Below are 21,392 nucleotides of genomic sequence, written 5' to 3'. Positions count from 1 at the left end.
AAGACCTAACAAAGAGACTTAATTTGTTGTCACACATTTACTTGAGGTCTTTATTGACTTATTCAACACACACACTCACAACCTCCAAAAACACACCTCATTTCTTGATCTTTGTAATCACCTGTCACAATGATGTGTTTCCACCTGAATACATATCACTTACTTCGGAGTGCTTCTAAAACCTCCATGATGTCTCTCTCAGCATCCTTGTGTGTTGTTGGAATCCACAGCCATCTGGCTCAGTTCAGACCAAAACCACCAGCTTTGTGCTGTGGAGTCTGAAGCCTGCCTGCAGACATCATAGGACTAACTAAATGATCTAAATAAATGTTGGTTTCTATCAGAGTATACAGGTCAAACAAAACTCAGTCTTGAACTGATTTGATTAACCAAAGTTTACACTAAATGAATAGCCTGAAAGTTGTATTTTTTTTTCATGTATTTAGTCATATGGAACATCAGATGGTGGCACGTTGCCAGCAATGTCAGCAGCAGCTAAATATTCAAAGCAGGTATAGAAGCAAAAAGTAAATGTCCAGTCCTTTTCTGTATGGGACTATTAGGGACCATTTTAATTTCAAACTCAAAACTACTTAGCTCTTGCCATTCATGATGTGCTGTGTAAAAATACCAGTGATGTTGAAGTTTATGGCCCTGTCTGTTCAGAGTCATATAATATCTTTACTTAAGACACTGAGAGAACTTAATAGAACCAAGATCAGTGTCACCAATTTAAATGTGAAGTCATAATCTCTCCTTCTGTTCCTGAGTTATGGGACTGAATAATGGCCTGAAAAGTGTCACAGTAAAATAGACTTTTGACCTTCTGGATATAAAATGTCATCACTTCATTGTTTTATTCCGTGAGACTTTACTGTGAAAAGTTGTCATAACTAGTTCATGGATTCCTAAGTTATGGCCAAAAACATGTTTTGTGAAGTCACAGCGACTGTTGACCTTTGACCACCAAAATCTTATCAGAACTTCATTCAGTTAATGTGGATGTTTATTGCAAGTTTAAAGCAATTTACTCAAGGCATGCCAGCAATGTCGTTTTCACAGAAATGGGATGGATGCATGGATAGAGGGGCGGTCCTAAAACATAATGCCTCTCGTAATGGCTGTTGCCAAAGGCATCAAAAGCTCCAAAATCTAAGCTTTGCGTGTGTAAAAACAAAACAAAACAAAACAAGGCTACAAAGACTGATAATGTTACACCTTGATTCTAATCAAATCCAAATAAAACAGAGTGGTGGTTTGAGACTGCTGGTGCTGTTTTATGACAGATGTTGAATCACTGTATGAGTCTGGCAGGTGGAAGGTAAAAAGCATCAGAGGGGGAGCACAGGGTGCAGGTTTCAGTGGGGGCAATCTGGAAGGAACATTTTTAAGCAAATGAAGAGATGTTCTGGAAAGCCCCCATGATACAAACTGTACAGACAGAATCACACACACACACACACACACACACACACACACACACACACACACAAAGGCGCTCGAACACTGTCGTGGGTGTGCAGACGTCCACACACACTGACATGCTCCCGCATGCACAAGCAGAAGCTTACACAAACACACATTTTATTTATTTAGATTCATAAAACCTCAAAATGTTCAACAAAAGCTACGCAAGAATGAAAAAACAACAACAACAAACTTTTCATCATGCAATATCCAAACACACAAAGTAAATAAATGAAACCAACTTCCCACCATACTCATGTACACACTATAGATTGTAATATGCAACCTGCATTTACATCAAAGCCCACACTTTATTTTTTTTTAGATTTTCCACGTGAACAAGTGAGTTTGACTTTTTTCACAAGGTTTTCTGTAGTTCTTTGGCTCCTCCACGTCTCCCACCACAATGTGTAGAGTAAGAAAGACAAGAGAATAGAAGGGAAAAAAAAAAACTTATGCATTTTACATGTATTGGATATCCCAGGAACCTGGCAGTGGAACAAGCAGCCCTGAGCCACCAGCAGGGTCTTGTGCGGTCTGCAAATTGTTTATGGTGTTATGGCAAGATGAGGTAGCATAGCAACAATGTTTAAAAATCATAAGAAAAGAAGAAAAATAAACAGCATTTCATGTGGTTTGTTTGGGAATGTTGTGTTTTTGTGTTAATCTGCCCATAACACTTAATTCTATATCAACTATTTAAACTTGGAGCAGTGTCACTGAGCCTTGTTGTTGCTGAGAGGGGAAACTAAAGAACCTAAACACATTTTGAAAACACATATTTGGAGAAGGACCCCCTTTAAAAACATCTACAGACAACTGAAGCTTGGGATGCCCTCATAATCACTAAACACTGCGAGACATTTCACTGTGTTATTTTTCTCGCGTTATTGCAATAAAAAACAAAGTTGTTACAGCTTTGGGCAACCCTGAATGGATGATAGTCAGTGTTGGTCCTGGCCTGTGCCAAGCTAAAAGCTGTAACAACAAGAACAAGCACTAACTCAAATCTACAGGGTTTATTTGGTTTGAGTTCCACACTGTCAGACACTGGCGAGGAAGCTTTGACCACACAGCACAGCACAGAGGAAAATGAAGTTAGAAAAGTGCCTCATCCAGGCACTTTCATTTTCACTGACTTAAGTGAAAAGCTGAAGAGACAAAATAAGGTTAAGTTGTCTCAATACTGATGGAAAACAAGTTTTTATTTTCACCTGGTTTAAGTCCTAATTACATCCATCCATCCATCCGTCCATCCATTATCTATACACCGCTTATTCCTCACCAAGGTCACAGGGGGGCTGGATCCTATCCCAGCCGACTTAGGGCAAAGGCAGGGGACACCCTGGACACTTAGGGCAAAGGCAGGGGACACCCTGGACAGGTCGCCAGTCTATCACAGGGCTACACTTCGAGACAGACAACCAAGCACACTCACATTCACACCTACGGACAATTTAGAATCACCAATTAACCTCAACGTGTTTTTAGACCTTGTGGAAGGAAGCCGGAGAACCCGGAGAGAACCCACGCTGCACGGGGAGAACATGCAAACTCCACACAGAAGGATGCCTCGTGTCCTCACCAGGACGGGAACTGGCGACCTTCTTGTTGCGAGGCAACGGTGCTAACCATCGAGCCACCTTGAAAGCCTCCTAATTACATGAAGTCTACAATTATAACATTTTTGGGGGTATTTTGAAATCATTAAATACATGACAAATAGATAATATATACATCAGTAATACAAAATGCAGTATATAACAGAAGTGAGTACACTCCCATGCAGTATCACTTTAAACTGTATTACCTCTTAATAATAGCACAAATACTAAGTTTAACAGTAGGATATTTGCTGTTAAGGGAAATTAAAAACAGTTTAGATTTACTATAATAACAATGCAGGTGCTGTTTTCTGGATGGTTGTGTTCCTCTAATTGTTTCTCTTTAAAACATCTCTAAAGGTGTTTTATTGGATTCAGATTAGTCAACATACTTGGCCAGGTCATTTGAAAGTGATTTTGGAATTGTCCTGTACATCATTATTGTACTGAAATATTCCTTTTCTGCCAAGCTGCTGCAGACATGAAAGCTTTAATGTCCACAGGCTTTTATGGTGCCATCGTCCCAACACCATATCACCTTAAACTCTCCTCCTCCCTCACCTCCAGGATGATCAGGGAGCATCAACTAAAAGTTTTGGTCATCCACCCGCTGGTTCTGCTCCACCTCCAGCGTTTACGCTCCTGTTTCATATCTGCATTCATGAAAATGCTTCACATTGTCAGAGTGTAACTACCAAAAACTTTTCTGTTTGTATCTCAATAAATATTATCATACACTTCCAGTTAATCCCTTTGTTGAAACAAGGCTCAAGATTCAAAACAATCTGGGAGAAAAGGGACACAGAAAGAGTGACAGAAAGTGCAGCTATTCAAATACAAAGCAAAACACACAGACTCACGGAGAAACCGAACCAGACCGGCAGGCATTTAGTTGAGCTCAGCCAGTTCTCAGCAGGCTCACCTGTGCAGAAAGGACAGGTGTGAGTGTGTTGGCTGCCAGGAGGCACCTCACAAATTCACCCAGCAGCAATAGGGGTGTGATAGTCTCCGCGGGTCCCAGAGGAGAAAACATCTGAGTGTCATGCGTGTATCCTGGCCCAGACTAATACACACCCCTATGGATAACACATTCCACTCAGCTAAACACCCATGAGAGCTGTTGGTGTGATCTGCAAAGTACATATCTGCGCAGCAGAAAAGATGCTCGCAGACACACAACTGCCTGTTTCACAGATGCACACACACACACACAGTACCCCTACACCTCAATCGTACCCTCCCAAGAGGCACTGAGGTGCATCGTTGAAATTCAAACCCTGCACAGACAGCACTCTTCACTGCTGAGAGCAGCTCATCCTGAAAGATGTAATTTCTCAGGGAGAGGGATGATGTGGGGGATGCAGAGACCATGCAAAGTGGGCTGGAGGTGGAAGAGATAAAGAGACGCATCTGCAGGTACTTCTTGCATATTAGAATGCAGATGTCTTAAAACGATGTAAAACTGCACTCCAAATTGCTTTAAAAATTGCTCTAGAAAGAACTATTAAGCGCTTGTAAAAAGTACATTTAAGAAAAAAAAAATGCCAGCAAATATATCATGTAAAGCAGAAGATATTAATATTTTCTTTTTGTGGTGTTCTTCCCATTTTCAGAAATTTCCTTTGGCAGGTCCACTTTCCTCTCACTTTGCAAATACATGTAAGTCTGCTGAGACCGGACACACAAATTTGCTCATTACTGTGAATGTCAGTCGGAGGGTGTGTGTCTGTGTTTGTTCTATGGCAAATTAGTTTCCTGTCCACGTTATTTCCATGCCCTGAGTCCAGTGCATGCTGGTATTGGCTCCCAGTATCCGTAGGTATCAATGGAAAATCATATGAATGAATGAAAAATGCTCTCATAATACATCCTCACCGGTGTCTTTATATTGGGCTTCCTTAGAGACATTAGTGCTTTATGGTCCTTGCAAGAATAGAAGAGGAAATGTGTCACAGCCACCATGTTTGCCATCTTGCTTGTGTGTGTTTTTGTGTTTATGTGTATGTGTGTGAGTGTGTGTGTGTGTGTGTGTGTGTGTGTGCATACCCACTTGGCAGTTAAGAGTCATTAAAAAAGGGCGTGAGGAAGCCATCGAGTGGTTTCTTGTCATTAATGAAGAACAGCACTGACAACCACAAGAACCCACACATACACACAAACACTATAAACAAAAAATGAAGCACATATGCACACATCCAAATAGACTCATTGACTGTTTGTCTTTGACTCTTTGCTCCCTGCTCCTCTTTGCTACAAACACTTTTTTTCCCCCCTGTCTTCTTTCCGGTCATAATAAGTGTGATGACCCCATGAACACACATAACACGCACGCAGACAGACTGTATATGTAATTTTACAATTGCAAGGCAAGTGTGAAGTGCTCGAGGGAATTTTAGGGTCACATGTGAGAGAAATAACAGGAAAACAAGGAGCTGCGCAAACCACAGAGTGGGATTTTTGTTGGTTTATTTAAAGTAAAGCAGCCGAGTGGTTGTAGGACAGCTTCCGCGAGCTTTACTCAGGGATATAACTGAGCATAATCCTGATCTAATAGGCAAATGTGGTAAATGAAAGTGGCCTATGAATAGGTGCAGGAAGGATGAGGAAGTTGTGTGACAAGACGTTCAATCACCCCCTTTACTTCCTGGGCCAACAACCTTCACCACTTCCAGGCGAGTGTCTTAAAGAGGATGTTGTGTGTTCAGAGCTGCTCTGCACTTTCTCAACCACAGCTCTATCACTTCAAAAGCTTAGCCCCTGAACTGTTTGTTTACAGGCTGCACAGCATTGATTGTATGGCGAACAGTCTGTATGCTGGAGTACAGTGCATACAACACACACTGGAGCTGTGGCTATCACTTTGAAGGAAACTTGTTAATGCTTTCTCTGCTCAAGGCTGTCATCTAGTGGCGCTGAATTCAATGATTCTAGAAAAAGATGCACTGAACTTTCTGTGTCACTGATTGTAAAACAACTGGAAAAACTTAAATCACAAGATATTCAACCCCCCTCTCTGCTCTGAGTGCCCCTCCTTGTTCATCCTTTTCTTCTTCTACTTTATTCTGAACATGGTTTGAGTTTCACACAGCTGTGTGAGATGGGACTCCTGTGGTGATTTGTAGCACTATAATGGCTCTTCCTCTGCTGTGCTTCTCCTCCCAGACATTGAGATAACAGTTCTCACCTTACCTCGATCATCAACTAAAGGGGTGATCAGGGCTTCTCGGGGTGGATGAGGGCACCGAGTTGACCTGAGGGCGGGGGCGGCAAGGCGAGAAGGGGTGGAGGACCTGCAGGTGTCCAACCTCCCCTGGCTACAGACAGGTGCACAGCACCTGTGCCACATATGTTCATACGTGTGTGTGTGTGTGAAGCCTGGACACTCTTGCAGACCAGCTGTGCGCTATGAAGTTTCTTTCTCTTGCCTTCACACTTAAAGCACACACCCCCACACAACCTTCACATGCAGTCCTGCAATCCCCCTGCAACAAGCCCACACACTTCTGTGAAAAAAGGCCAAGGTCAATAGGTGCCTGATCACTTGCTGTCTGTCACTGGCTAACAGATGTGATAACAGATATCATGATAGATACACCTCCACCTCTGACCACAGGGATCATAAAGCCTGGAGACCAGAAGAAACAGCTCATCAACAGGTAACAAAATCTTCCCAGCAGCACCTTGAAATGTCTTATTTAAAACTTGTTGGCTTTTTTTTTTTTATTTTATTTTAAATGTGGAAATCCAAGACACTATGGTTTCGTAGGAGGTTTGTGCCAGACTATGTTATTAGTTACTAGCATGACTTTCTGGCAGGACTAAAGGAAGCCGCTTCTACGCTGCTGCAACCCCTCCTTTGCTTTTACTTAGAGCTCATGAGTAGGTTTAGATTTAGGTTTAAGGTTGCGTGCTTGAGTGCAATGCTGTATGGTGTACCAGCTGATTCAGCAGGTTGAAGGTCACTTTCAGACTGAGAGGAGTTTAATCAGGAGTCATCGTTCCAAAACAGTGGTCCTCTCCTCCTAAAGGGAGTTCCCCTTTCAGAACAGGAGAGAGGAGGAGAGGGCAGAGGTGAAGCTCATGAGGAGGTAAAGAGGAAAATGGACTCAGGAGAAAGGCAAGAACGGAGGAGGAACACAGTCGCTGGTATAAATCCCACTAAATAAATAAAACATATCATTACACATAGGCTATTAAAGGAGGCCGAGAATAGCCTGCCGCTGTAATTATCAAACTAAACAATAGATGGGATATGACCATTATTTACAAGTTAGGTCTCGAATCATTTTATTATCACTGAATGACATCAGGAACTGCTGTGCAGCAGTTTGCATCCAACATAAAATGAAACCAGATCTCACAAGTACACACAAGTGTAAACACACGCACAAACAGAATTTCCTCAACGTCTGGACAGCATTACGTGGTGTGTGGAGAGGAACCCCCCCCCCAAAATCATACACACATACACACATACACACACACACACACACACACACACACATAGACACACACATAGACACACACAGCATTTCCCCCTCCCTAATTACAGTCTGCATCATTGGAGACTGAGGGCTCTTGAGAACACGTTTTATCACTGTATTGTGGCCACAGAAACACACACACACACACACACACAGCACTTCTCAAACACACAACAGACAGCAGCTGCTTTAAAACTACCATCTTCAACATATAGCAGTCCTCTGTTGTGGCAAACTTGGCACTCATTTTCACAAGCGAGAAAATACCGAGAGCGAGAAGACAGAAGTGATAAGTAAAGAAAGCCGAGGTCTCTGTCTTGCGGAATCATTTGATTTTGCCTGATGATGATGGACAACAAAAGGGCACTGTGGGAACTGTAAACAACACGCACCGCAAACGATGGCGAGCCGGGTATCATGTGATGGTGCCTGGAACTCTCCCTGTGAAGCGGGGCGAAGTGGGGGGAAGTGTGGTGGAAAGGCAGAGGCCCAACTGATAAACAGAGCAAAGGGGTAATGGACATGAAGGCCTGCTGCGTCGCTCTCAGGAGATGAATAATGAGTCAGGCTGCATGTAAACTGTGGTTGGAAAACAACAAAAGCTGCTGACTAACTGTAGCGGTGTGTGGAGAGGTGGGGACGCCCTGTCATTTGGGCTTCTGCCTGCACAGGGAGGCCTCTCTTGCCTAAACATGCTCCCTTTGTCAGAACTGAAGCAGGACCGTGGCTGTAAATGTACATTTAGATTCAATTCTTAGAGGCAACTCAGTAGCATGTTTTCTTTTTTTTTTTTTCAAATGTAGTCAATCTAAAAAATCTTTCCATGCCAGAGTGGTACAGTGAAGCTTCTAGCCACTGTACATGAGGCTCATTACTGACAATGTGTGGTTGGTGAAATTATAGTAAAATAGAAAAAAAAGAGTAGCTGTTGCCAATTTTTTCACAGAAAGATCCGTTTAGTGGTCGTGGAGAGTGTGAAAATTATTTCGTAATGTCCTATATGGTTGTGGCAGAGCCTTGTAATAATGACATAATCATTTCCCAGTGGTGATGTCATTAGGGGTATTTAGTATATTTAGACAGTTGGTATATTGGCTTGGATTCAGTGTTAAATACGTAGGTGTATGCCAGGCATGTGGAACGTAACAGAAAACACTATCAACCTCAATGAAAGGATATTTGTTATCTAGAGTTCTTAGAGCCTGCCCATATTGGAGAGTAAAGGTTAGGATATGTCAGACGACTTCTTTTAACGGTAGAGTATGTGGTTCTAATCTGATGCACTTTTTGTCAAATTCAATCAATGTCTCCTCACAGTCTGATAGCTGTGTGCTGAAAAGCTTACCACTAAATTACTGGAGTACTGTCTTTCCATTTTTAGACTACAGTATAAAATAAAAGACATTTTATAATATATGAGTAATACTATGAATAGCTGCATTTGCCATTTAGTCAACTTTCTAATTTCAGTCTGACAATCCAAATAGAAGTACTCAGGAAAAGACACTCGCATTTTATCCATTTATTTGCAAAGAAATAAAAATTATAAAAACAATTTTAAAAATCGGTCAGTTTGTTTTCCATTTGAGTGCACTGACAACAATGTGCTAACTGAAATGTTTTCTCTGTCTGAGGAGACTTGCTGAGTTTTACTGAGGCATTGAATCGTTTACTCTCCACTGACATCAGATTTGCTGTCCTCTTTGCCACACCTTTTGTTAAATCCACTGAAATACTTCTCTCTGAAGGCATTGTGTCCCTGGTAGGGGCTGAAGCGTGGGTCTGATAGATGAGCCAGGCTGTCCAGTTCCTGCAGAGAGATAAATATAGAGGTTACTGTGCTCAACATGTTTCATGTGACAACTTAAAAGCTGCCTGTTTTCCCCAGTTAGAGATAACAGACAACCTTTCTCAGCATTTCGCCACGTTACATGTCCAAAAAACATAAATTTTCAGAATTCAGTTTCTGGATAAATCTTGCTTTTGAAATGTTACATCTTGGAAAGAAAGTTATGAGAAAAATTAGCTGAATAACCTGGACAACAGGCAGCTGTCACGTTTGCTTTCCTCCCCTTAAGAGGCACAACACAATTTCCCCTACAAGTCAATATAATATTGTCAGAAGGCTTGCATACTTTTTCCATGTTTATGTTATAACAACAGGACTGTCCTTTTGTATATTAGTCATATTAGTAATGTATATCAACTGTTATGAATCCCGACTGCTAAACAGTTTGTCTTGGCTGTGAGGTAGCTGCTGATCAGCGGAGGTATGAAGGGAGGAAGAGAGATGCTGGGAAGAGGAATAATGAGGTGAGTTGAGTTGGAAGTGATGACTCCAATGCTGGGCCTGTAATTTGTCAGCAGCACCTCTCTTTTGCTTGCTGATGCTGCCAAGCAACCTGGAAACACTTTCCATGACCATTCTGAGGGAAGAATTCGGGTAAAAAGACTGACAACCTAACTATGACCCCAAATTATTACGGATAAAGGGGCATGACTACATAACTGAAATAAATGAAAACAGTTGTTGTTGCCACACAGTCTTTAATGACAACTGTACAGGTGGAGGGTTACATGTACGTAATGTTTAACTCAGCAAATAGGCAATTTATGGACGCTAGACGCATTATGTCACAGCACAAAAATAACGAAATGTGAGGTTTTTAACAGGAAATGTTTACAGCATTTAGTCCAGCTCCATCAACGTCAAAACTCAGAACTGGTGTGGACACACGGACACCTCAAGGGCATACAAACACTTTTAAGTGTTGACATGCATCAAGCTGCAAACCCTGAGGAAAGAGTGCTGATAGGTTCGGACTGAGACCTATTTGAATCGAAAAAACTCTGTGACCTGAGATAGACACCAGTCAGATAAGATCAAACAACAGTGTGTTAGTGCGTGCATGTTATACAGGGCACTTTATGGGAGCAATTTAAGGTTTTGAAGTGGAATGGATGTCAGATACAAAGATGGATTGTTTTCCATACGATGTGTGATTAAACCATTTAGGGTTGCAGTATAAAAGAAATGAGCCAATCATAGCCAGATGGTGAGGATTTACCCCAGACAGACAGAGAGACACCATCACTTCTAGTGCGATGACATGTAAAAGTATGCACACATACACATACTGCATAGAAGTCTATGACACATGCATACGTGGTTACATATACAAAGCTATTTATGAAAAAAAAAACTTTAAATGCACAGGCAGGCATACACATGCTCTTAGTTTACACAAAGTCACATTTGCGTTGCTGTTCATGCTCATACACAAACACATTCCATAGCACACGCAGGTTGGTAATGTGTCATATCTGTGGTTGTTTATAACACTGTAGCCGCAATACATAACTTTAGAAAATGTTTACAAATTTGTGTTTCCAATCAAAGGATGAATAAAATTTGATTATATGGTCAGCTTTACAGCCTGCACCATAACCGGATGAATGACAATGCCTCTAGGAAAAACACACTGTTTGCTGATGATGCACACATCCAAAAACAAGCATGTATGGGCATGAATCTCCCCACATACTCAAACCCACGCAAGCTCAAAAACAGCTCATGCAAACTAGGACTAGGACTATTTTCATTATTGATTAATTTGCAGATTAGTTTCCAGATTAATCAATTTATCTACAAAATATCAGAAAATAATGAAAAATGTCATTTATTTTAAATTGATTGTTTTATATAAAGAGCAGACCAACACAAAGTCTGTTCAGACATATTTATTTTGCTATCAAAACAGCAAATTCTCACACTGCAATAGGAAAACATTTGGGCATTTTGAGTAAAATAACACACAATTGTTTGATTTTCTCTCAGTCAACTAATTTATCATTTCAGCTGTAATACAATCTTAGAATCATATGCACTCACCTCCGGCTCCTTGATCTTCTCCATGGTGATTAGGCGTCGTGAAGTGTGGCTGGAAAGTGTCTGCTCACAGTTGCTGATGAGCCGGAGACACGGATGAAGAGGAACCATCTCCTCGCAGTACCTGGAAAGAGGCCACACACAAACACAGTTACTGATCAGTCTCCAAAAAGTAAAGGGGCACAGGGACAGAAATACAAAAGTAGACCAATTTCCTTCGTCTGAGCCTAATAAATGTTGATTATACACATCTAAAAAACTGAAGAAGAGGAATGTGTAGGTCCCTTGTGACAGCAGTGCACCACAGATTTCGTCTGGAGGCCATTACAAAGCTGCCAGGGCACAGACACACACCAATTCTGTCAAAATTACTACCTAACTTTTTGCAGCCCACTCCAGTGACTTTCTTTTCTCTGTGCATGCCTCTTTCTGTCTCTGAAACACTAAACATTCGAGGCAGTGCAGTGTAACCATGGCTGGTACAGCTAAGATAGCTCACTTTGTGCACAGATGAAGGTGGAAAAAGTGAATGTGACCTGACAGGTCGACTGCTGGCTCTGTCATCACCAGCCAGGCCAGGTTAGGGCCTATTAACAGCAGGATGATGTATGTGTTTGCATATTTGTGTCAGTAGCACTTTCTCCAAACCACCATCACAGTAGCAACAGTCCCGACTCGAAGCCAGATTTGTGCATCGCTGTTTGCCTTGTTGCCATGGTCACATGTGGGCCTCTGCGGCGACGGGATGTTTGGTCGTCACGGTGACTAGTGGTGATGCAGCCAGGGGATCATTTTCTCCTGCCAATCAGGGCTGGTTGGTGGAGACTCTGACCTGTTTCACTGGTGTTAATGCCCAAGTGCAGGCGGGGGGTTGTCTTTCACCTTTTCCATGACAGTCTTTGACTTCGTAAAGAGAAAAAAAATGCTACCGTTCACAAGCTGTTCTTGTGTCTAATTTAACCAATATTGGGTTTTTTTGTTGTTGTTTCTTTTAATGACGATGAACCTACTACATGTTTGTTATGTTTTGGCAAGAATTTAAAATGAAGAGGACGATTGTTTTAGAAATATTAAAACCTTTTTCTTGTGAGTTTAAGATTACCTGACTGAGTTAACAGGTTAAGGTCAGGGTGAATGTGTACAGTGCTAAATGATTTAACAATAAACACTGTTCACCTATAACATCGTCAGTGTCATTACAAACAACTTAACAGAAGGATCAAAATTCTGGTGTGTTTTGTTTGTAGTGGGTGATTTAACTTCAAGCTGAGCGCCTCAAGTAGAGATGAGGGGCAGCAAAGCTCAATTGTTTCTAACTCCACATCCCCTGGTCCTTCTACAACCACAAAAGGCTTCCCTTTAATTAAACAGTCACAATAAAAAACAGCTTGATTTAATGTAGCTAAACTATTTACACACCTTTTGCTATACCTGCATAAGGGGATCATTTATCGGAGGACTGTTGCGTTACAATGCACCAGTTTTAGCTAGGTGTACTCACAATTGACTGTGTATGTATTCCCAGTTTCATACATGCAAACTATTATGCTCACGCAGTATAAAGTTCCCCCCAGTTCAGTGCTAGCATCACTAAATAATTTTTTAAGGAATTTGTTCAAAACAAAAATCTTAAACTCAAGTAAAACATGATTGTCTGCTACTACTCCTTTATACTACAATGACAGAAGTAATGCTTTCGTTCTTACTGTACAGCCACTTTGTATCTTTGTTTCACTTGTTTATGTTGTAATTAGGTCACTTTATGGCTGCGATGACTGATGCCGCATCATCTGTCTTGATACTTTTTCTTCCATCATTTATTTTTCAAGGGGGAGAAAGGGAAGAGAGTTTAAGCGGTCTGACCTGGTCTAGACGCTGTCTTTTGCTGACAGGACTTTGTGTCACCTGTCATCACACACACACACACACACACACACATTGCCCCCCCATTCTCATGAGGCAGGCAGACACACACAGTCCCCACTGTTTGTATCGCAGTCATTGCCGCAGATACACACAAACGTATGAGGGGGCAACAGAAACCCGATATCTCCCCTGTAGAGCCCCAGATTAGGCCCAGGAGACAGGCTACGTCTGGGCTTACACACACTAAACACACACACTCGGGTCAGCCTGCGGACCATAGAGACAGATAGTTCATATATCTCACTTGCCTGGTCTCAGACGTTTATTTTGGCACAGCGCTCTGACAGGCACGGTGTCAAGCACCGCTGAGATGAGTAGCAAAGACAAATGCGCGAACATGATGACACAAACGCATGCATGTGCTGATACACAAGACCACACACATTCATGCATGTGTACTGATGCACACAGAAAGTGTTGTTGTATGTGGACTTTTGTTTTTCTCTCAAACACATACACACACTCATACTCAAAAACCAGAGGATGCATGATTATCTCATCTCCTTCCCGGTCTTGTAATCAGTGACCAGAAAGAGTTCCAGCCCTGCGGGGCTTTTCTTTGACTGAAGTCCGTTGCTGCTGCAGTCTGTTGTGGTTCATACCTTTACAGATGAACACCTGCACTTGCAGTCAGCGCTTCACTTTCTGCTAATGCACAGAACATTAAACAATACACAACTTTGTTTCAGAAAAGCCGTGTTATATAGCTGGCGTATAAAGGGGCTCACCACTGTCAGTTGTGGTTTACTGTGGCCCAGCTGTATGAGCGGAAAAAACCTCAACACACCTGTATCCTTTTCTGTATAAACACTGTCATTCACACAGGTGGTTACACACCGAGGACAATGTTTTATGGGAGCGGGAATGCAACAGCGCTGAAGGGAAAAACCGGAAGACAGAAGACCAAAGTGGAAAAGTGTGGCGTAAAGTCCTTTGTGAGCCAGTCGACTGAAGTCCGACTGAAAGAGCTACGAACACACCTTAGGATTTTCAAGTTTTTAGCAGCTCCTGAAACTAATTAGCCAGAAGTGATTAATGAGCAGCCATCCACTACTGTCTGTGTTAGGTTTATACTTCCTTTAATTCACAAAGCCAAGTTCATTGTGTGTAGTCATTAGATTTTCTAAAGTGGATTCATGTTTACACTCTAATCCCTCTTTGCTCCACATTGTTTGGTTATTTGAGGAAGTAATTATGCCAACAATAGATTTAACTGTTGTAGGATGTGCTCACAACAAGCCTGCACTGTGCAGTTCTGCTTGATGGTATGAGTCTGCCCCCTATTGTTGTAAATTATTATTTAAAGAAAGGCAGCATTCAAGACAACAGTTCAGGACAAAGTGCTCTATAAACTTGGTTTTGAAATGTAAATATTCAGGCACCATAAACTATAACTAATCACACACAAATCAGCACACTTTATGGAGCCTGGATGTGACTTAGACAGGCTAAAGTTAAACTAAAGAAAATGACTTCAGTAGCTGTGTCATAACTCTGAAAAGCTTCATTTTATCGGCTGATGATACCATAAGTTGTTTACTCACTCTGGTCTGTAGACAGGCAGCCAATAGACGAGTCTCCCGCCGATGACCAGGTGGTGAGCAGAGAAGTTCAACAGATCTGTGAAGATGTCACTCAGGTGGTATGCCTGTGACACAGGGACGTGGGACTCAACATAACTGGGGAGACGAAATAGGAAATATAAGGTTCAGAAAGGAGACATGAAAGTATAATTTAAACACTGAAAGGATTAAAAACTCAAGATTTACCTATTGTAATTTGTTATTGAAATGTTGCTCCTCCTGTCCCAGTGCAGTGCAGAAAAAAATAGAAATAAATCTAAATAAATAACTATAAAACTACAACTAAGAAATATAGGTTAAAAAGCTGCACAATATACTGTCATACTCTGCACTGTCAATTACAGTGTTTTAAGTGCTTCCAGCAGCAGGAGAAAATCTCTGCCAAGAGGGGAAATGAGTTCCAATGATCTTATTGACTGTTTTCACTGACTGCTCAAGTGTTTGTTTCAAGTGTTTTTTAACTTGATGAAGTTATTAAGATTTTTCTTTTTAAAATCATTTTCTTTAACAGGCTTTTTGGCCTTTATTGACAGAGCAGTGAAATATAGACAGGACAGTGAGGAGAAGAATGGGGAAGAGACCTGCAGCAAATGGTCATGGGCGGGAGTCGAATCCACGATCGCTGCGTCGGGGACTATAGCCCCTGTATGTGGGGCGCTGTCTTATCCAGTTGAGCTACAGGGGAGGCCTCAAGATTTTTCTTTTTTTAATTTATAATTCATATTTACAAGTTAGTTTACAGGAAATATGCTCTGGAGTAAATACTAGACTTTCTGTAGTTAGTTGATCTTATTTGCTTTTAAAAATTTTGTCTCGTAAACTATTGTCAGCGATGCAGGCCGAGGAAACAATAGAATATATGATGGTGGAATATCAGGTGAACTCACATGCCGTCAGGGGGTTTCGTGATGTCCTTGTGGGAGCCTGTTTTCCTTGTGGACTCACGGATACCGTATGGAGCTGGCAATGAAAAGACCACATCAGAATTAGAAAAACAAGAAAAGTAAACATTTATCCCATTATAAAAAGAATGTGGAATACACAGTGGTAGCTGAAGATCATGTTTGCAGTAATCTAGCTGCTGTGTTATCTGACCCCTAAGGACAAATTTAAAATTTTGCAGTGTTAATGCGAGTAATGGAGGTCCTGACTGTGTCAAATGAAACGTAGGTCTTTAGGCAAAATCTATATTTACTGGCCAACACTTGATTCCTGATGGGACTGGCTTAAAAAACAGCCCCAAATGACTTCTTCTCACTTACAGAATTCTCACGTGGCTAAATGTTTAATTTCACAACACCATTAAGTTATTTTTATCAGCTTAAAATGCAATCAAACCAACTTAAGCAAAAAACTTCAAAAAGGCACCAACACACGTTACGTGTTTTTACACTCTGTGGTCCATTCAGAATAAATGAAGGACCTACGGTCAGTAATGATAGCATCGAACAGAGCAGCATTCCTCCACACTGGCTTGGCTGCATCAGACACCATCACATCCAAATACATCCTCTCTGTTCCGTACTGTCGCAAGTTGGCTCTGATGTTCTCATCAGGTCCTCGCCACTTCTGGTTTTTACGGCTGGATCGACCTATGAGACAATAGCACTGTAGGTAAATTAGGTAAGTAAAAGTAATAAATTCTGCTAACAAAAATAAAGAAATATTAGCAATCTTGGATTTATACCTACACTCGTCCTCAAATATATTCGTCCTCAAATTTGCTCAATTATAATTTAATGAAATAAGACATTGCTTTTGAATTGTGGCTGAAAAGAATACTTAAAAAAAAAAAAAAAACTGTCCTGGACAAATTAGAGCTCATTGCTGATGAGCAGTGGGCCAAAATCAGAATAGCTGTCAACAGGTGCAGAAGTCTGATTGAGAGTTACAGAAAACACTTGACTGCAGTGATTGGCTCAAAGGGTTGTTCAACAAAACATTAGTTTACAGGTCCAATCATGCTTGTTTGCTTGTTTTTTTGTTTTGTTTTATTTTAAAATATTTCTGTTGAACCACAATTCAAAAGCAATGTCATGATTTTGATCAATTCTTTATTTATTATTACTTTTGTCAACTTCAACTTATTTAAGTGACAGATGTTTTTTTCCTTCTTTAATGGGAGGGTATAAATAACTTTGAACAAATGTATGCTAAACATTAAAAAATAAAGCCATAATCTAAAAAAACACCAGCCTACAGTTGTTGTTACATGTGAGCTCTGATGGACACAACTTACCTTTGCCGTGAATAGTGTTGTAATCGATGTCTGTTCCACATACATAAGCCCCAAAATGAGAACATGCCACCAACAGGCTCCCTTAAATGGATCGAGACAAAGAACCAAAAGTATTTACTGATAAGGTGTGCGACTGCTGTGAACCCACGTTGGAATCTGTGATGGGATTAACTTACCTGTGCCTACAAATGGGTCAAAAATGAGGTCGTTCTCTTTGACCCTAGCATGGTTGGCCATGATGAATGAGAGGCCAGCGTCCATGCTGGTGTTTCCTATGAAGTGTCTGTTCTTCACACTGTGGGAGCGAATCAGTTCACGCTGACCATCCGCTATCTGGTGTGCAACGATAAAAAAAAAAAAAACCGTTCAGCTGCAGGTCCCTTCTCTCATTAAGTTAATCTGACAGTCGAATGTGTCTCACCCATCTGCCAAAGTAGATGTAGCTGGGATGTTCAGGGATGTTGTTGGGGTCAGTGCCATAATCCTCCAACAAACAGAAGATGTGCTGAGGGCTCTTAAGGCTCACTGTGCCCTCAAAGGGAAGATATTCCATAGCCTGGTGAGAAACCACAAAATATGACATTCTGCTCATACACAGGCTTACAAAGGTGATACACACTTGTATTTTTTTTATTTGCATCTTTATCTGTTTTTACACACGCATACATCTAAATACTCACGTCGATCCTTTCGATTCTTTCTGCAAACAGCAAAGTTTTGTTGAAAGTGTAGACGTTGATTCTGTACGTGGAGTCTTTGTGCATGAATGGGCTCTGTGGGGAAACGTAGAGAAACAATACAAACAGAAATCAAACACATTTAGTGTATACAGGTTTTATATGAAACTTTTGATAAAATTGCAGAAATTGGTAGGTCCAAAAAAAAAAAAAAAAAAACAACTGCTGCATCACGAACCATGTTCTTCAATGGGTAGTTCAAGATGGATGTTCTGAGTTCACTGTGTGTTCGTCCGTGGCCCCATAGTTCAAAAGCGGACCTTGAAAGGAAAATGTTACATGAAGTGGAACAACATCACAGCCATTGTAACAATACAAAGATAATAGAGGGGTCACAGGCTGAGCTGGATGGCCTTATGTGCAACATGTTCTGCCTATAAAATAAGATGAGTGAAGTCACTTTGTCGTCACAGACGCTGGGCCAAAATACTTACTTTGCACAAACAGATCTGGCCATGATGCTGCGGACATCATCCTCACACAAACCATCCAGACACCAGAAAGGAGACTATAAAGAACAGGCAAGAAGTGCAGTGACTGTATGGAAACAGGGCCTACAGAATGAAAGTATTTTGATCTAGATGCTGTCAAATCATAGTTCTTCTGCCAATCAATGTTCAATAAACAAGACAGAAAAAATGGAGGATGAGCTTAAAATGCACATTTTGATCCACAAACCTTTTCTTTGAAGTTTTCACAAGGGCGGAATGGTTTTGCTCTGAGAGCCAGTAGAGCTTTGATTTCCTACAAGAATGAGTACACAAACCATGAATACTGATACAGGCATCACATTCCTCAAGAAAACATCACATGTTGAGGCAGATTAGTGAATGACATTTTTCTTTAAAAATCTTGAAGAAAATTGATAATTGAAGAAGAAATGCAGAGGAAGCTAAATACAACATAGGGAAGCTTTAAAATGTCAAATCATAAAATGTATATAATGTAGTGCTATATGATGTTTAAGTTAGGCTTTTAAGCTCTGGTAAATGCTCATGACCTTCCTATTCCAGCCTCTGGGCTCATACACGGGTGTTATAAATGTTAAGAGTCAAACACAAGATTTTTTATTTTTTATTTTTTTTAATTAAAAGCACCAAAACGCTCATGAACTGAGCAGTGATCCTTGTGATAAACAAACTGATTTCCTGTGAAATTGGTAAAATGCTCTGTTCTCCTCCAGCCTGAGTCCTATAACAGCAGCCTGAGAGTTCTGTGCAGTGTCGTAGCTGTTCCCTAGACTGCAGCCTTCTGAAGAGAAACCTCAGCTGCTGTACCTGCAATCTGCCAGAGCCACTCACTCAGTTTGGTCCACAATGCTCCTATTACCAGCTGTTCCCTCAGCCCCTGGTACTACTCAATTTTCTCGTGCTCCTTCTTCCCTATGTAACTATCAGCATGGATTGCCACATCTATAATAACTATTCTGTTCTGCTCCTTGTCGACCACCGGTATGTCTACTGGGTTGCCAGCAGCTACTTGTCAGTTTGAAACGAAGTCCCACAGGATTGATCGTGTGTCCCACTAAGACATGGAGACTTCTACCCTATACTCAGCAAAGATGTTCCTATACACTTGGTCACTTGGTTATGCTTGTCGATGTTCCCTACTATGAGCTGAACTGTCTCTTTGCACAGACTGTCCCTTGAGCCCTGTCTGCTGTGATAGATCCCAGCCTTTACTGAGCTGGTGAGTGTCCATTTGCTGCCATGATCAGAGCCTCTGTTTTGTCCTTCAGAGCATCTTTTTCTAGATCTCAGCTACCCCCTGTATCTGCCAATGACACATCCCATTGAAGGATTTGAGGTTCCATTATTTTTTGCCTCTTCATTTCCTCTGTCCTCCTTCCTCATATTGAGAAGGCTTGCCAGGGTAGCTACAGGTTAAAATGCATAGATGTATCCTTGATGAAATCTTTTCCACACCCATGGAATATTAAAGTGGGTAACACACAGAAGGACTGACAAATGTGTGCATGATGCCTACTGTATAAATCATGCAATCATAATACAAGTCACTCTTTATTTGTACTTTACTCTTCTTATGTCACACCTGTTATACTTCTCATCATGTGTATGTTAAATATAAAATTTATGACATCTGTACATTATGTCACATTCTGCCAAGTTGTGAATTAAATTCAAAGTCAACATATGCTGCAAGTTGCCATGAACACTGTACTGCTCATCCAACATTTAACATAGAAGATTTCCACCATGTGTCCTCCTCTTCATCCTCTGTTTTCTGCGGTCTGAGTCATTCCATTAGCAGTTCATCCTGTGGGGGACATCTACCTGGATGCCATGGATGCTTCTTATGTCATCCTGAATAGTGGCTGTGACAGCCTTCCTCTTTTTGTTCTTTATAGAGCATTAGGGTGCACTATAATGAGTATTCATTTCTTAACATTTGTGGCATCTATCTGCCCCTATCTATCTACTACCCTTGGAATTAATATACATATTGAGAGAACCAATTAGCATCTTGGGACATCTGGATATGAGGGAATGTAGGTGTCGTAACGTAATCACATAGTAGGATTATGTTATTATAGTTTGGGTTAAAAATGGCTATTAGATCATTAAAGTGTGAACCACCACTTCCCTAAATGACGGTCACGTGTTTAAATATTGCTATCATGTGACAAAACGTTGAGAAACTCTTCACAAACAGAACAGACTTCTAATTTTCAGTTTAGATTAGCATGTAGCTAACATAGCACACCGAGGGAGGAGAAACTTAAATCTGCTCAATTCTACGTCTTTCATGAAAATTTAAACACTTAATTTAGAGCGAGAAAGAAACTGGGAGTAGCTTAGGACTGTTACCGGTAACCTGAAGTCCAGATTATCTTGGGCAAGATGTAATAAATACTGGAGGCATGATCGACTACTGGAGGCGGCCATCTTTGTTGCGGATTCAAAACATGTCCGACTCGAAACCGGGGTTTGAACCAAAGTACCGCTTGGGGACCACATTACCAAAAATGGCAGAAATATTTGGTGCCGTCTTTCATTTCACTGTGATAATGTGGCTGCAATTTAACTGTGCAATGTGGTTGTTTTATACCCATATTATTATGCATATCTGCAGGTGAAAACCATGTTTAGAAACACATTCTAACATAGACCGGGAAACAGTTTCCACATTCTAATTCCATATTGCAATTATACATATAACTTAAACATTTTTGTTTGTTCTTTTATTAACTAAATCAAATATATGTCACCGATACGTAACTTTTACTCATCAGGAGCTTTCTACATGCGTGAGCAGATAAACTCTCTCCTCTGCAGGCTGTAATCTGCTTTACTTCAGAGCCAGTTTGTCATTCCCGCCCACCCTCGCCGGTGATTGGCTGTCCGGTTTGCCTCTGCCAGACGATTGGCTGAGTCAGATGTCTAACAGAGTGGTTTTGTCTTGTGCCAGAAAGGCATCCGCACTCTTGCTATTGTCAGCAATG

The 21,392-nt window shown here is 41.1% G+C and overlaps 1 protein-coding gene across 1 annotated transcript; it reads right to left on the bottom strand.

The window, feature by feature from the left end:
• Positions 1–8,682: 8,682 nt before the first annotated feature.
• Positions 8,683–20,852, bottom strand: trmt11 (tRNA methyltransferase 11 homolog). The gene is made up of 13 exons (XM_008276963.1): positions 20,758–20,852; positions 18,608–18,673; positions 18,364–18,437; positions 18,108–18,189; positions 17,873–17,965; positions 17,614–17,748; positions 17,369–17,525; positions 17,193–17,273; positions 16,381–16,545; positions 15,841–15,913; positions 14,915–15,049; positions 11,448–11,568; positions 8,683–9,365 (listed from the first exon to the last, which is right to left on the bottom strand). The coding sequence occupies exons 1-13, from the start codon at positions 20,833–20,835 to the stop codon at positions 9,225–9,227; spliced, it is 1,401 nt and encodes a 466-aa protein (XP_008275185.1). The 5' UTR covers positions 20,836–20,852; the 3' UTR covers positions 8,683–9,224.
• Between the last annotated feature and the right edge of the window lie 540 nt (positions 20,853–21,392).

Source organism: Stegastes partitus, unplaced genomic scaffold, assembly GCF_000690725.1.
Source record: "Stegastes partitus isolate 25-593 unplaced genomic scaffold, Stegastes_partitus-1.0.2 Scaffold85, whole genome shotgun sequence".
NCBI lineage: Eukaryota > Metazoa > Chordata > Actinopteri > Pomacentridae > Stegastes > Stegastes partitus.
Note: the sequence above shows the minus strand (reverse complement) of the source record. Positions and strands in the feature narration are given on the sequence as shown.